General features: G+C 38.3%; 1 protein-coding gene across 3 annotated transcripts in view; it reads right to left on the bottom strand.

Annotated features, from left to right (window-relative positions):
- DLC1 (DLC1 Rho GTPase activating protein) overlaps window positions 1-18,162 on the bottom strand; it is a 337,471-nt gene that overhangs the window by 251,021 nt on the left and 68,288 nt on the right. For all 3 annotated transcript variants that reach the window (XR_008425966.1, XM_045197214.3, XM_045197213.3), the window contains exon 3: window positions 773-922. Coding sequence is in view for 2 of the 3 variants with exons in the window: in XM_045197214.3 (XP_045053149.2) it covers window positions 773-922 (150 nt within the window). In the remaining variant the exon portion in view is untranslated. The remainder of the gene's footprint in view (window positions 1-772; window positions 923-18,162) is intronic.

The raw sequence follows: 18,162 nt of genomic DNA, 5'->3' as shown, positions 1-18,162 counted from the left end.
TAAATACATAATTTTTTAACTTAATGTATGATTACTGTATAATGAAAGTAACAGATTAATTGAAAAAATGCATGGCTTAATTATAAATACATTCTACACCACATTCGCTAGATCTGCAAAATCCAAGCCATTTAATAGGGAGCTAATAATAAATATGTAAAGTGTATAGTCAGTCTGGAATCTGTGTCATTCAAATTATGAGTGTCAGAATCTCTGAGGGGTGATCATTCTTATATAAAATGAATGCATTGAATAACATTCTCATTTCTGTCCTATTCACTGAGTTAATTTTAGAGTGTTTTCAAATTAATCTAAGTTCTTTCTTGTAGTATTCGGGATGTGTCCATCCATTTGTCCATCCAGCCAAGCAGCAAATATTTATTAATCATCTTCTACATGCAATGCAAATTTGCAGATACTGGAAATAAAATACTAAGTCAGATAGACATAGCATTGCTAATGGTGTTCATAGCATATCGTTGAATAATTAGGGAAACGACCATAATGAGGAGGGTTTGATTACCAGGAAGCATAATTTCCCAGGGTGACCCTCTTTCGGTCTAACTAATAATAACCATTTTCTTTTGAGTCACGCACTTCTCTTATAGACCCTGCATGAAACACAGAAGTATTCGAGTAAGTTTTATGAAACGCTTTTAGGGTCACATAGGGGTAGATGCTACCGTCAAAGATGTTTCACGTGCAGGAGGGATTGCACGCAGCAAAGAGACTACAGGCTTGTGGGAAAGGAAGTGGGAGGTGGAAGACTCACGGGAACGCGCCGCCGCAGGCTGGTCGGCGTGCTGGACGGAGAGGAGCCGGTGCTGAGAGCGTTCTCAATGTCCTGGTCTAGTTGGTCCAGTTTCATGATCAGCAGCACCATGGAGTCCAGCCGCGCCCTGTCTCCATCTTCTTTTATTTCCTGAGGAACAGAACATGTTGTTCCTGAATCTGAAAGGCCATTTCTTAGAAAGAATAAGAAGCGCCCTGTTCTTCAACGTGACAAAAAGGACACTGAATAATAGGCAGTCTTCTGCTTAAGGGGAAAGGAAAGTTTTGTTCTGTATCATCAATGGGCTCTTCATTGCGAAGATAGTAACCGGCTGCCAAGAAAGCATTTTACATGAATATTAAATACATGTCTTTGGGTGCAAAGCACGAGGAAAAGGAAGTATAACATCAATAAGCACTGATACATATTCACGACTTTCAAATTGCTATTCTTGGGAAAAGTTATATATTACCCTGGTCACAGTGCAAATTAATTATAACATACAAATCGTTAGATTATTTGTGGTTAGGCATTTAAAAATATATATGAGAATGTTTTGGCTGATTTCTCAAATGAAACCTTTTCTTTCTTTTTGCAGGCAAGAAGGGGTGGAAAGAATTACTCAAAGTCATGGAAGCCATGGACCTACGTCCGAGATTACTCTATGCAGCAAAGCTATCATTTAGAATGGAAGGGCAGATAAAGTGATTCCCAGATAAGGTCAAATTGAAGGAGTTCATCATCACCAAGCCCTTATTATATGAAATGTTAAAGGGACTTATCTAAGAAAAAGAAGATGATCAAAAATATGAACTGTAAAATGACAACAAACTCATAGCTATCAACAGCTGAACCTAAAAAAGACAAAAACAAAAACAAACTAAGCAAACAACTAGGACAGGAACAGAGTCACAGAAATGGAGATCACATGGAGGGTTAGCAGTAGGGAGGAGGAGGAGGAGGTGAATGGGGGGAAAAGGTACAGGGAATAAGAAGCATAAATGGTAGGTTCAAGATAGACAGGGGCAGGTTAAGAATAGTATAGGGAATGGAGAAGCCAGAGAACTTATATGTACGACCCATGGACATGAACTAAGAGGGGGAGTGCTGGTGGGAGGGGGTGTGCAGGGTGGAGGGGAATAAAGGGGAGGAAAAAATGGGACAACTGTAATAGCATAATCAATAAAATATACTTTAAAAAAGAAATATGAAAAAAGAATATTTTGGGAAGAATACTTCTGAGCATAGTAAAAAAAATGAGAAGCTATGTTTTATCAATATTTCTTTGCAACCTCTTTTTTCTCTCACAAACTTCTTTAAAAAGCCTCACAATCATATATATGTGTATATGTATATATATGTGTATGTGTATATACAAATATACACGTGTGTATGTATACACATACATACACATATACATACATACACACCCTGCATGAAACATAGAAGTACTTGAAGAAGTTTTATGAAACACTTGTAGGGTCACATACGGGTAGACGCTACCATCAAAGGTGGTACATATACTTGTAAATTATGTTGCTTACTTATTCTGAATTATGTATAATATAGACATATATTTGTGGAAATACTGTTGTTTATAGAAATAGCTAAAGCTTCTCGTTGACCATATAGAGTTATTTGGGCATCACTGTTTACTACTCTTGTGTGTTCAAAGCAAGTCGACTAATATTAGAAATCTTCCAGATTCCTTGTGTTCTGTGCAAGGTGTCAGGGTTGGGTAGAGTATTGGGTGAAAAAAATTAAGATCAGGGGAAGCACAGTAAGATTCTACTGAGGGATGTAATGGACTCAGGGAGAGCCCTTTTGAGAGAAATCGTCATTGGTGTCCCATGTTACCATCTTCTCATCTGTCTGAAATATTTACTGAGGTGACATCAGCTTCGAAAGGACCAGCAGAGACAACCTCAAAGGGAAAGTATATGACAAAAGAAGCCTAAAGAGGGTGGACATAAGGGAGCGGGTTGGGGTCTTCACTTAGGGGATGGCATTGTAGCGACATGAATGAGGTGGCTGTCTGAATAAGATCTTTTATTTTGTTTTTGCCATTTTTCTTTCAATCTTCCTCCATTTCCAAGCTGCCATTAGGAGAAACCAACAATGAATGGAGGCCAGAGTAATTCCACGGACTAATCTAATTCTGTAGTAGTTTCTATACCTCAAACAACTAGAGCAGATTGTTAATATCACAAAGCATTATCTTTCAGATGTCAATTAATTGATTTATTTTATTAAGTTGGTCAAAGAATCACTAATGAAGCTAATATTAATAAATTATTTGGGTAAGCTAAACTTCTGCTTGGTTTAACAGATTGATGTCAAAATAAAGAGCTAGTAATCTTTCAACAGATCTTAATTTTGAGAATAAATGAAGAATTTGGGGGGTTGTGTGAAACTTTAGGATACTATACCATGATGAGCATTTAAATTTATTTCCATTGTCCCTGCTTCTGAGCCATGTATTGAGGCTCAGACAGACAACTACAGAACTCCTATCATGACAAAGCTTTACTGTGCTTAAGAGAGTCCAGGGCACATGCAAATAAAGAAACCTGAACTTTACATCGTATCTCTCAATGCTACAAAACTTGTTACATTCAAAAGAGCATTATTTGTAGTAAAATTTTGCTTATACCTTAAAACAGAGTCTCTGAAATATCAGAGATGATTCAGTTTAATTCTCTTCTCAATAATCCATAAAATGGAAAAAATCTGACTGAATAGAAGACTGGAAGTACCATTAATTATTCTTCCAATGTATTTGCTTGTAATTTCCTTCTCTTTTATACCTCAGTCATGTTTGGCAAGATAATGTTCTTTGCATTTCTACATATACATATGTTTTGGTATAGTTGTCTTTCAAATTCTCAGTTACAACATCCTCAAGCACAAATGTTACATTTTTCTAGCTCACAGACGTAGAGTCAAGTTATACTTTGCACATGCAATACATTTTCAGAAATAATAATAATAAAATCCATAGGAGCCAGTGCAATAATACCCCAAAGCCTTAGGAAACGTATTTTGATGTTTTCCCCTAAATTAACATTAAATAAAGCAGCATATCCTGAAGCAGTAGCCTCAGAAACAATTAGTCTTTGAATTAACTGGGTGCTGAGATCATAAAAACACTTTCAAATCCATGGGCTGAACATCAAATTAGTTCAAATGATCTGCCAAAAGGAACAAAACCAAAAAGCCTTGGTCTACAACACTTCTGAAGAGAAATAAGCCAATTGCTTCTCCCTTTCCTTCACGATGTTTCTTCTTAGTCTCCATTTATTACACTCAGCCTGAAGTGTCAAGTACATAGACCAGTGTCATATGTTACATCCACATCCATAAAACTTCACAAAGGAGAGTTGACCACAAATTAGAGATAAATATTATTGTCCTTGTTTTTAAAGTCCAAGTACTAACTTTGCAAAGCTCTAACTTTCCATATGTCCATGGCTACTCCAATAAATACTAATGCTTGAAAACTCCAATAAATACTTATGCTCGAAAACAGAGATGTGCATTTGCAGATTTCGGCTACATTTACTTCTACAGTGAAGCTTTAATTTCATGTCATTATAGTCCAAGAAGAGGAACTAACTTCTTAGAAGTGAAGTTGCCTATTAATGAACTTCTCAATGTTTCAGTAACTTGACTCTGGTCAGTCAAGGCCAAGATACTAAATTCTCTTCCCTCCTTTCTTCTCTCTTGCAGTCACATCTGTTCCAGGCCAACCACTATTAAAGGATACAATACTCACCAGTGAATAACAAACATAAAATCATCACTTTCCTGAATATTACAGTCAACCATGAGAAGACAGACAACAGAAGTTAACATCTTCATAAATAGGACAAATGTATGAAGGAAATAAAAAGGGTAATGAGATACAGAGTAACTGTGAGGGGAGTGTCCCACTTTGTATAGGGTGGGCTGAGCAAGCTTTCTGAGGAAGTGAGAGAAGAAAGATGTAGAAGAGAGAAATAAATAGAGATGAAGATGGAAATGGGGGGGAGAGAGAAGAGAAGAGAAGAGAAGAGAAGAGAAGAGAAGAGAAGAGAAGAGGAGAAGAGAGGAGAGGAGAGGAAAGGAGAGGAGAGAAGAGAAGGAAGAGAACTCACTAAATAGTGGTCCCTGCCAAGTAAAGAGTGATACAAAAATGCTGGGATGGGAATGAGATCGGTGAATAAGAGGATCAGAAAAGAGGTTAGGAAAGCCAAGAGAGGTCGAATATGAATAGGAGTCAAATCAGATTCTGTTGTGAAGGTTACTGTAAAGAGATGACTTTTATTCTTTGTGCAATGACACTGGCCGGATGTAAGCAAATGAATGATTTACTATGTCTTTTAAACTTCTGGAGTTCTCAACACATACTGATAATCAAACATTGTTGGAACCTCATATTTTATATTTAGCCATGCCACATGACTAATACATGCTAAGTAGTTCATTTACTCCCAGATCATACTTCCAGTTCTAACCATAGGCCATTTTATGCTGAAGTCTGCATTGGGCCCACATTACAGGGTAATAAAGAAAGAACAGATGGCTTTATAACAAGGCCCTACATATTTTGAGATCAAAGGGAAAAGAAGAAATTGTTTCAGGAACCTGTTTAGTAGAAGTTTAGAGTAGGTGGGCGGTATGTTGGAAAACGTTTAATAACTGGCTCTCCAAATAAAAATCAAGTCCTGGTTTGTGACATGTGCTGATTCCTGTGGTGTAAATACTCTCAAGTCTGAGTTTTAGCTACTAGCTAGACATTACTAAATCCAGAGTTAGAAGAGATGCACACGACATATTAAGTTAATGCATTGTATTTATCTAATACATTTACCTGTCTTAACTTTTCTTCTTGTCCAGGTAGAGTTTGGTATAAACTGTAAATTTCAATTTAGTGTTCTTCCGGAGGATCCTCTTTTCTTCTAGTGTTGCCTCCTTTACCTGCCTTTCTTGCCATCCATTATTTATGTCTGTAGAATTTCTTAAAATTCATTATAATTAACTTATCTTTGTGTTTGTATTTTTACTTATGTAAGTCAAAACAATTTCTTTAAGTCATTCATTATGTCACTTGGATACCTTATTCAACACTTCACTTAAGACGTTAGAAATCTAGTCCGGGACAATGGTTATCGGTCCCAGTGTCTTGACTTTGCAGGTGAGGAAGTAGATTCCAGAAGGTTCAGATGACTCTCCCATTGACACATTGATTAGACTACAGCCCAGCTGTCCCCACTCCCTGTCCTGGTCTTTGTCCAGTACTCCCTTTTTGCTTTACTTCTGGGGATACAATATATAACTTAATAGACACTTAAGCATCATGTACTCTCTCTTCAACTTCTGCAACCTCGCTGCCATTCTTTCCAAAAGCCCTGTCTCAGAAGAACACCAATGACCACAATTAATTGCAAAAAATCTCTGAAACAGCTAGTCTGGTTCTTTACACTTTCACTTAACAATTATCCAAGACTTGTTTGTTGACCATCTGCGGCATGCTATATATCATCCTCTTGGAAGCAACCTATTTCATATTTGTACAGTTACAATTTTTCTTCCCCCCAGGTCCTCCTTCCGGAACTAGACATTATAAATACTGTCTGTGCCATGAAATAGCCTTTCAGATATTTGAAGAAGTAGGTTATGCCCATTTTTTCCTTTTCTAGGCGAATCATTTTCAGTTCCTGTAATTATTTCACCTATGACATGTTTCCACGTCCTCATTAGTTTTGTTAACTCTCCTCTGGATATGGCATAATTCTGTCAATGACCCAAGTAATGGTGGGTGCCCAGAATTAAATGCATTACTCTACATGTTGTCTGACGAAGGCAGAGTAATCAAGGACTTCCCCATGTTCTATATATGCTCTTTGATGCAGTCTAAGAATTAAGTGCCTGTTTAGAACGTGAACAGACTATTCTTACTGGGATAGCCACAGTCTGCTTTTTCGGTGAAGAAACAATATGTAGTTGACTGCGAGCTGACCTTGAGTCCATGGTGTGGTATATGTCTCCTTTCCCCCGTATGCGCCTGTGTACTGCTGAGAACAGAAACATCCTGTTTTCTTGAGACTGTAAGCAGCTGTTGCCAAGGTATAGATGATGTAGGTAGCAGATGTGGAGAAGTTTCCAGTTATATGTCTTTCAGACACAAGTCAGTGGATACTTTGGCAAATGAAGAGAGAAAACTATGTTCAATTTTATTTGTTGTCAAACGCCCGGCGTGGCTGAGCCACTTGGTGCTCGTTGGGAAATCTGGAAGACGCCCCTTCCTTACTCCCAACAGCGATTTAGTCTCTGGGCCTGCAGGCACTTCGGTCGCAGCGGTATCTGGGGGCGAGTTAAACAGGGTTTTTAGGGGGTCGTTCTCTCCAGGAAGCCTCTGAGTTAGAGAACAGGAGCATGTATTACCCTTCTTTCCTTCCATCTGGGGAAGATAATCCAACCCTTCTCTTCCCTCAGATGCTCTTTATCGAGCAATACAGGACACAGCACACACACGGAGAAGTGAGGAGGTGAAAATTACCGGATATTTTATAGACTGGGCAAATATGACGACGGACGAAAACGGCGCCTCCCCTCGAGGCATAAGGGCTCTGTTTTCCTAATCGGAAGCGTTTGGAAGAACACCGAAACAACTCAGGGAAATACTGAGAGATGCTTCTAAAGCGTGGTTGTTTGGCTCCACCAACGCAGCACTGCCGGAATATTCTGCTTGTCAATGAGCTGCGGCATCACACAGACAGCCGTAATAAATTAGGGGCCAGGCCAGGAATAGAACGAAGACTTCCTGATTCATAATCCAAGGTTCTGGCTCCGACCCTGCCTTTGATTCCATACACATCTCACGGGCTATTCTGGGCTGGTAATGGTCCTTGCTCACCCGTAAAAGAAAGGGACCTTTTAGCAAAAGACTTGGCTCAGATTCCTTCTGAACTATTTGATCTGCAGCCAGCTGGACTAGTCTGAAATCTCATATTAGTGTTATACATTTTATTTGACAATAAATTCCTCATTCTAGACTTTCCTTTCTTAAAATAATATCCTGCCCAAAGAATGAAAATTTATTAAATCTTTCTTTTTTCTTCAGAAGCAGTAAAGGTTTTCATCTGAACTGACAGTCAGAAGATAGAGATAATATAATTATCCCACGTCCGAGTTTCTAGGCTAGTTAAATAAAGTCAGCCTTGATTTTTATTCTGGTGCATTTCCAGCTGAAACTTATGTAGAATGGGAGGTAATAAAACAAACCGGCAACTATTTCCTATTTGTCAGATACAGTCTGTTCAGCCACAAAATCTTTGTATATTATCTTTAATAACGTGTGTCAACATCATTTTAATATTAGGTGATGGAGAGCGATAAATAATATCCCCATTTAAAGTGGCTACAAGGAATCTTTGAACTGAAATGTCAATGGTGGCTTTATAGTAAGTGTTTATGGTCACTCCCTATTTATCTCCCCCCATTTATAAGGCATGGGAAGAAAATAGACCTCTCCTTTGCTTGATTTTTAAACTCCAGCTAGACTTCAGCTGGAGCATTTCTGAGCTGAGACTTTTGTAAATTGCCTACACAGTCTCCTGAATAGTTTCAAGGGACATTTATGCAGCTGGTCCTAAGGAGTGCTCAGAAGTGGCAGGTGTGGACCAGGGAGAGAACTGTGTGGGCAGCAATTCCTGTCTATCCCAGGAAAATCTGAGGATGACTTCCTCCCCTGGCTTCCAAGGCCCACTCTTGGGACTGGGAGATGATTCGGACCTAAGTAATTTGGTGTGCACACTGGAACCAGTCTTCCCTTTCAGGGGTCATTCATGGCTACGTAATACGCTGATAGACATGAAGCCAGCTTTCCTGGACTGACCATTCGTTCTGAGTCCTGATGCCGGCAGGATATCTGCAAATCCCTGCAGTGTTTTCTTCCTTTCTTTCTTTCTTTGATGCCATTCGCAGTAGTTCTTTGCTGGGATTCAAGTATTAAAGGAGACAGGACTTTTCCGGTTTGAAATCATAGGAAAAATATCCATTTAACATTAAAATTCCATAAAATGTTTTCAGAACTATTTTGATGGTCTTTCCTTAGATAACAAATGAAGACATGAAAAAATTTATTCTTTTTTCCCCCCACAAAAATGACAATTTAGAAAAAAGGTCTGATGTTGACTTGGCTTTTGTTGCTATCTAGTTTCACCCCTTGTCACTCTCCCTGACCCTGCCGTGTTCCCCCAATGTCGGTTACCCTGTGGACCAACACTATGTATTCCTCAGTATTTTCCTCTAATCAGACTCACCTTTTCACAGTTAAAAAGGCGCTTTTAATGTATAAAAGCTATGTAGATAATCTTTTATTTTTTGGTGAACATTAAACTGCAAAATTATTTTGAAAATCCTTTACTCTCTGATGTAATCTCCCATAAACCATAACTGTGTTTTAGCAAATGCTCTGCTAAAGAACAGAACTTCCTTTGGTTTCTCAAGTAATCCATGCTCACTCTCATCTGCAATTAGGATTTCCAGATTTACCAAATAAAAACATAGAATGCCCAATTAAATTTCAAATTTTAGAAAAAGTGGAGAATATATATTATGGGCATATGTACCAAAAATTGTATGGGACAATATTACATGGAACGTATTTATACTAAACCATGTTTTTGGTTGTTTATCTAAAACTCAAATGTAACTAAGAATCCTGGGTTGGTTTTTTTTCGTAAACTCTGTTTTTGACCCAGGTAATAATACTCCTTTGGCTTGACACACTTCTTCCCCGCCTGAGGATATCAGAGGCAGCCCTCGGTTTCAAGTACAACGGCACCCCAATAGAGAGGTCTTTGACAAGGTTCTCCCTGGAGTGAGTAAACAGTAATCGCAGCTTAAGTTCAGTTATACAACTTCAATGAATGGACATTTTCTTTTCTCAGTATCTTATTTAGTGTTACACTCCTAGGCAAATCTGAGACTTGCCATTTTGGTTTTTCTCTAGTAACAAAATAAATTGTGAAAAGTGCATCAGCCTGCTCTTGTGATCTTTTTAGAACTGCAAATATACTTAAATTATTAATGTTTTCTGCTAAATCTTCTGTGGATGAGTAAGTTTATGGTACATTTTTGCCACTTGTATATTTTCTCATTACTGTCATGTAAGGTATGTCTGTGGTTTTTTTAATTTTAAAATAATTAATGAAGATTATTTTTATCTAGCCCAATCCTTTTTTTCCTGATAAAATAATTGCTTTAGCAAATCTAAGACTTTCCCAATTCTACAAACTTAGTTAATTGCAGAATTGAAAATCTAGGTTTCCTGATTCAAATCATCTTTGCTTCTTTTTACCCAAGTAGTACTATAAGAAACTTTCAACTCTACAGGTGACCTGAAAGGAAATATTTTTAAACATAAATTTACATGCATTAAAAAATCTGGGCTGAATACATGTAGACTAAAAAAATAGGCTTAGTCACATATGTGTAGCATCTTCTTATTGTTATAAATCTACAAATTTAGAAGATCAAATCATCATATCATTAATAATTTGTTCCTTTTCTCCTCTTTACCTCACTCCCTCCATCCCTCCTTTTTCCCTCCCCTCTTTCTCTTTTTTCTTTCTCCCTCCCTCCTCCTCCCTTCTCTCCTACCCTTCCTTTCTACCTTCCTCTCTCCCTCCTTCCCTCCTTTTCTTTTTTCTTTCCCTCCTTCCTCCCTCCCTTCTTTCCTCCTTCCAACCCTCTCTCCCTTCTTCCTCCCTCCTTCTCTGTATTTCTTTCTCTCTCTTTTAACAACCAATTCTATCAGTGGTTCTCAAATGTTCATGTGCACCAGAATCATCTGAAGAACTTGTTAAAACACAGAGACAGCTGATGACTTTGTAGGTCTTCGATGCAGAAGGAGAATTTGCATTTTTAGCAAGCTCCCAGGTAATACTGCCACTGATATATGCTGCTGGGACCATGCTTTCAGAACCTCTGGGCCACAGGTTAGAGCAACAGATTTTAACCAGGCTGATGATAAGTGTACTTCCACAGCTTTGAAACTCCCACAGGCTCAGGCTTCACCCACCAAATTCTGATTCAGTAAGTACAGGGTGGGGCTGAGCTAGTGTTGTTTTCAGAAAGTTCCACAGATGTATTCAAAGCAGTCAGAGAGTTAAGGAACACTGAAATATATTACAGAGAAAGCCACTTTAGGATTGCTGACAAAAATTAGGACAATAGGGATTAGACTCTCACTCAGAGTCATTCATACAAAAGAAATCCATCAATCCCTTACATTAACAGATTAATGAAGAAAGAATATAATAAACTCTGATGTAACTACCAGCTTTGAAATTATCAATATTCCTCCAATTTTGTTTTTATATTTATTTATTTTTACTCTGAAAATAGTGTTTTAGGCAATTCCCAGACATTGCATTTTACCCACAAGTGTTTCCATGGGTTAAACTGATTTCAAAATGCTTCTGCAAGAAGAAATGAGTATTAATTTAAAAATCTTAAAAAATGAAGCAATCCAGGCATTCCATGAAACATAACATTATAAGAATCCACAAATAAAAGGCTGATACAAGTTAAAAGGCAACTGACAGACGGAGAGGAAATAGCTTATATCACAAAGGATTAAGAAATTAGAAAAAGGCAACTGAAATAGTCAAATCATACAAAAAGTCTACTCATGTAAGAATAATTACTAATAATTTAAAACCCTAAACACTACTTGTAATCAAAACAATGCACATTAAATAAAAAATGAGAATTATTATTTTTCACCTATCAGATTATCACAAAAGAAAAAATATTGATCATACTCAGGGTTGACAATATTTTTTTAAATGTAAATTTTCTCCTTTCTTGGGGGACGGTTTGGCAGTACCTATGAAGACCTGGCATTCTGGTTTCAGATCTTTACCCTAGAGAATTACTGTGTTCATGCAAAAATTAGTGTGCCTGGTAATATTCATTGAAGAATTATCTTCCTAGTGGACAAGAACTGGAAATAACCTATGTTGCCACTGATAGAACTGTAAGTTATAGTACTATTATTCTTTGGGTCATTATACATAGTTGCAAATAGGAGGTAGATTTACGTGCACTGACAGAGCCACAAGTAGCCCATTCAGGTTTCCAATGAGAGTTAGAAAAGTGGGTCCCTTTGGAGGGATGCAGCCCCATGTTAGGGTTCATGCCTGATGGATAAAACACAGGTTTCTCATCACTCTCTACTCAGGACTTTAGGTTGGTACCTACACGACTGTACGGGGGTTTCTGCTACTCATTGGAAAGTGCTCCAAGAGGGCTTGTTATGAGGAGAAAGAAAGGTTAAGAACAATATCCTATAGGGTGAAACTCTAGGGATCAAAGAAGCATGCAGACGTGCACACACACATGGCAAAATTCTGTATGTGTGTGTATGTATACATATGTATACAGATCTGGAAAGATACCTGTCTTCGGGGGTTTTAAAAATGTGAAAAACAATCAATGACAATTAAATTCCAGGATGTGTATAATTTACTTTAGCATAAAAATTTCTTTCATTGATCCTTTTTTTTGGTGATTACTAACTTAAAAAAGAATAGCTGGTGAGTAGTAACCCCCTTATATTACTAAGCATTTCATGCATATATAGTCTCCTCATCAATTTTTAAAATTCACATGAGATGAGATTGAGCCTCATTTTCTGTAACCATGGAAATACCTAGCACAGAAAATGTACACAGTAGGACTCAAAAGTATGTTTTAAATTTTTATTGTTATTCAATTACAGTTGTCTGCATTTTCTCCCCATCCCTCTACCCCACCCCAGCCAAACCCACCTCCCTCCCCCACTTCCACCCTCCCCCTTGATCTTGTCCATGTGTCCTTTATAGTAGCTCCTGTAAACCCCTCTCTCCATTATCCCCTCTCCAAGTATTTTTTGATTAATTAACAATTAGTTATCCACTAATACCCAATCTTTAGTGAGCATCAAGATAACACTGCCAATCTCTAAAGCCAATGGTTCTACAGAAAGAAGACAGAAATAGCTCTTATGGGAACTTTTTAATTGCAGGGAGCTTTCAGATGCACTGATTAGAAAATGTGTTGGCAGGAGAGTGGTTCATTGTTTGTGTCCTCAGAAGACTTACTCAAAACTCTAAAATGTCTTTGTGGTATGATACCTCTGAGGGGAAGGGACATTTGAAAAATAGCCTTTTGCTTTTTCCAAAATATTGAGGTTACTCATCCCCTAATTCCCTGAGATCATTACATTATGATCTGTTTGTTTGCCTTTCTCTTGTGCAGAAGGAAACCAAACAATGCTTTCTTCTTCCCCAATCTGGCAATAACTCTTAACCCAAATTTCTGCTGAGGGAATCCAGCACACTGAAGAAAAATTTTCCTTTATCTATACATCTTGTTTGTTCTCCATAAAACTTATGTAATCATAAAAGGGACCCAAAAGTTCACAAGGTTTTTAATTACAATGGTCAAATTCAATTATATGTCTCCTGTGGAGTTGATTTGCACCTATTTCCTATAATGAGGAGTAACTCTTTGGCTACCAATTCTATAAACACAAATAAGCACAAATTAAAATGTGACTGATAAGGTTTATGAGTTAGAGAACTTAAGAATAATATTAAATAGCATTTAAAATGGGATTTAAGTTTTCTTAAAATATTATTATGGTTTGAAGTATATATATAGAATACATATTCAATGAGAGTTGAGCCAATGATTAAAAGTAACTTTCTCTATTTCCAAAAAGTGGGGTTTAGGACAATAAAGTATAATTCTTCTAAGAAGCCCAAGGTATGCCCTGGCTGGTGTGGCTCAGTGGATTGAGGGCTGGCCTGCGAAACAAAGGGTTATCAGTTCAACTCCCAGGCAGGGCAGATGCCTGGGTTGCGGGCCAGGTCCCCAGTAGGGGGCGAGTGAGAGGCAACCACATATTGCTGTTTCTCTCCCTCTCTCCCTCCCTTCCCCTCTGTGTAAAAATAAATAAATACAATCTTAAAAAAATGAATAATAAAAAAATAAGTCCAAGGTAGATGAAATAGTAGTGACAAAATTCTGTTTTCATGGTAAAATTATGAAACAGGCCACAAAGCAGTCATTTAGAGCTGGGAAGGATTTTAGATATTGTGTAATTTTTTTATTAATGAAAAAATGGTCGAAGATTAGTAATACCAAGAAGCAATTGGCATTCTAGGCTTTGACTGCAGGAGAGGGTAGCTGGAGAGGAGGTTAAAATACACCCTGGAAAACTACACATGATTACTGCATACCTTCGTACACCGATGGGTATTTGGCTAAATCTCCTCTAAATGTCCTCTCTTTCGAATGTTTAAGTTACTCTTGGCCCATTTGCAAATTTGGCCAACTTTTCCTTCATTAGTCCTGGTTTCTGGGCGGGGGCTGTGTAAATTCCTCCCCCCCATATTCACTGAGCGACTATTATGTGGATAACACTGTGGGCGTACAAGAGAGCAAACAAATCCTCTCTTCGACAATTTACTATGACATTTAGTAGGCTGACGTGCAAACTGTCAAAACTAAATGGAATGAGCCTGAGTTTCCTGCTAGAACAAAATCTTATTAAAGAAAACAAACAATTAAACCCAAGCAAAACTAAACAACAACAAAGAAATAAAAATAAGAAGGAAGATATTCTGCTTAGTGAACTGGGGTCAGATTCATAGAGAAGATAAACAAAACTGAGTAAGACTGGGAAGACTGGAAGGCACGGAAGCGCAAGTTGTGCTGGGAACATAATAGGACATAAAACATGTTAAAAATAGCTTTGCATGCTGACTGAGCTGAGGTGAGGTGCAAAACTAGCTCTGGCTAAAGTGTGCAAAGCGCAACGAAGGACAGAAACTGAACGCACACAGACTTGTATTAAGTTGAACTCTGTTGGTTTGCCTTGCCCCCTAAGCTGACCATGCATGTTACCTGTCCACTTTTTCTCTTCTTCCACCAACTTCTCTTTTCCAGACTGTTATTAGGCTATTCTTATGAGAAAAATAATTATATCTTTGAAAAAATATATTGAAAGTGGGAAAAGAGAATGCAGGCTTTTTGCTCTCTCTGTAATTCCTATTCCTTGACAGGGGCACCTCTGTACAGAGTCTCTGATGGTGTTTCCCTATTTGTTTCCAGGTGAACCTATATTTGCCATTTAAGTGATGTGCAGAAGTAGAGAAGTTTTATAAGCTGGTGGGGAGGGTCCTCTGCTAGGTTGCAAGTTTCACCTCCCTGTTCTCTGTGGCTAACAGTTGAGTCCTAGTAGAAAGCATTCGCGCTGACACATTTTTGCAGATATAAAGTTGCAATGAACTTCTAAAACATCCTGTGACTGTTCAATCAGGAATGGCATTTCCACACAAGGTCTGCTTTGGTGTATGCCATTACTCAATTTAATACAATTCTATTCAAACTTTATTCAAAAGCAGATGTTTGCTGATGACTAAAAGGTCAAATGCATGAAAAAGCCCAGATCTCTTGGTAGAACCTGTCACCATTGCTGATAAAAATAATTTGGAGTGCATGCTCTTCTACAGAGAGCAAGTTAAAGGCAGGACTGGACATTCTAAATGTCTTCATGCAGAGGAAAGTGTTGATCCATTCCAGACTTAGAAAGTCCAACTGAGGAGAAAATAGGAATTACGACTTTCTTATTTTTAAGGTTCTGTTATTTATTCAGCAAAATAAAAACCAAAGGTGAATTTTCCTATGACTAAGATAATAGGAAAAAAATAAAATAATCCCAAGACATGTCTTTATTCCATTAATAGGATTTTAAGGGGATATTTCCTTATGTTATTAAAAATAGAAAGAGCAATACTTCCTTAGACAGGTCTCATGCACTTTGGAAATAAAACAGGACAAAACTCATTGTCCTACTTGGAAAAAATAACAGTAATGGTTAAAAAAGTCAGATCTCTACTGTTTGCTTTAAGATATTTTCTTTATGCTCTTGGTCAGAAGTTAGCTATTTAATAGAATTGAGCTGCTTTGAGCAAGGATATATAACAAACACCCCCTGCATTTACTAACACAATGCACCCATGTATACCGAACGTAAATGGCCATAACGTCAATGATAAGCATTCATTGCTCAGTTTTGTGAGGGAGAGGGGAGTGAGAATTCCACGCTCTCTCTTACATGTCTCTAGGAGAATTGGAGGGGGAGAGGCGACTGGATGAAAGAAGGTGAAGGGATTGACCAAAGAACATATATATGCATGCATGACCTGTGGACACAGACAAGAGTGTGGTAATGGCGGGGAGGGGGTGGGGAGATCTGCCATAGTGTCAACAATATAAATAAAGCTAAAAAAATAAAATAAAAGACTGCTAAGCATTTAGGCTCTGCTTCTCTTTCGGAGCTCCGAACACACAATGCGCAGCCTAAGAACCAGCCTCAGAAGGGTCAGTGTCTCCAAGGGAGACATGCGAGCACCGCAGATGCGCCCATCAAGCTGCCGTTTCCCACAAGCTCCCAGGCTCCTCTTGAGCACAGGAAGGGAAAGAAAAATCCTCTAAAAAACTAACCACATGTTAGTACTGAAAAGCTGCCAGGAACACAGACAGCCCCGGAGGGCTTGTTTCAAATCCATGTTGACGGAGCCGTGTGGGGGGTCAAGAGAACAGCACATCTTGCTCGCAGAGTTCACAGGGCTGGGTATTTTCATTCGGCCAAAGAGGCAAACTCGGAAAACAAACAAACAGCAGTGGGAACCATACCAGCAACACTAACAGTCTGACATCTTTAGTGAGACAGTGGTCTGCTATCTCAATCCTGCTTTCATTGCACGAGAACCCTGCGAGTTTTCCACAGGTATATCCACGTGTATCCACAGAAGGTGACATGGGGTAACTACACACCCTCCAGGTGAATGACACTGTTGAATTTTGCTGAAATTTTTGAAGTATTGGGCCACAATCGTTATTATGCCATTTTTGTAGCAAAAATGTGTCACATTACTGCGGTCAGACTGATTGTAGTTTAATGCACATAAAGCAAAAACAACCTACCCTCCAAAAAAAAAAAACCCAGCTGAAAACTATTTCTCTCCCTTTTTTGCAGAGACCAATATGATTGTATACAAATTGAGTAGCTGTCCGTGATTAACATTCCAAGTAACTGTTAAGTAACAGTCAATTTTTAATCAAGAAATTATAGCTACTATGTATGTAAATATTTAACATTAACTGTCAAGCAGTAGTAGACATTCAACAAATGATTTCTCTCTTATTTACTGTCTCAATAGCATTTGAAAAATTATATGTTGCTCTATAGATGTGAAGGTTTTTTTATTAGTAGTATTAGCATACCAGTATTTTTAGTTATCTAAATACCTACTTCTTTAACATAATATTTTCTTTTCATATCTCAGATAAAATTCTTCCCACACAATCTCTCTATTCAAATAAAAACTCAGTCTCTGCCTGACCTTCTCTCCCTCGGTGCCATCTTTGTTTGCAGGTCATAGAACTGAAAGGCGCCCAGGAGAACATGAGACCCTTTAGGGTATCGTTGTCTTCAAACAGGTAGGACAACTGAGGTCCAGGAGAAGCTTCTCAGTAAGGACAAGGCAGAACTAAAACTCCCTTCTTCCTCCTCTTAGATCTGTGTCCTACCAATCTCCTATGTACACAATCTCCTGTCTCACAGGGATTCCTGTATTAATATTGCCTAAGTCTATATAGTTTTTCCTTCTCTTTAAAAATTGTCTACATATACCGCTTGCCCTGGATTTCCTCCCATTCTCCCTGCAGTTACTTACAATGAGGCCCTATTGAAACGTTTCTTGTCATATTGCAGGTTTTATTTATTTTTTTTAGGCTTGTCCAGTTTAGCCTGCACCTGTCACTTTTAATATCCATCTTTCTGACTTTTGTCTGATGCAGATGTGGCCCAACCTTTAATCTCTGTTTTAGGACTTCTTGCTATTTGCTTGATCCCACACTCCTTGTACTCTTCTTTCACAATCGGGCAAAGGTGGTGAGTAGCTCTCAGTTTCTGTCCTTGTCTACCCAGTTCAATGCTCTGTTTTACAGGTGAGATCCAGGTGTCCAGCTCTTTTTCCCAAACTTTCATCAGCTACCAGTGCATTGCCCCCTCCCGTCAAGGCTCTTCCCATCAATTCCTGGCCCTTGGGGTCCTGTCCCGACACTGGATTGTTCTGTCCTATTCTCCAGGCTCCCCCCACAGGCTCGGCTCCTGAGAATCACTCTAGTCTCACTCACGTCTCCCTTCTTCACATGTGCATTTCATTCTAGTGAATGCAATATAATTTCACCCCCGTTGTTCTGAATTGTATAGAACTGGATTTCCGGAACATTTGTAAAGATTGAATAAATCATTCTTGATATGTTTCTGTCTCTGTTTGCTT

Source organism: Desmodus rotundus, chromosome 13, assembly GCF_022682495.2.
Source record: "Desmodus rotundus isolate HL8 chromosome 13, HLdesRot8A.1, whole genome shotgun sequence".
Taxonomy (NCBI): domain Eukaryota; kingdom Metazoa; phylum Chordata; class Mammalia; order Chiroptera; family Phyllostomidae; genus Desmodus; species Desmodus rotundus.
The sequence above is the reverse complement of the archived record's forward strand: the minus strand, read 5'-3'. Positions and strand labels throughout refer to the sequence as shown.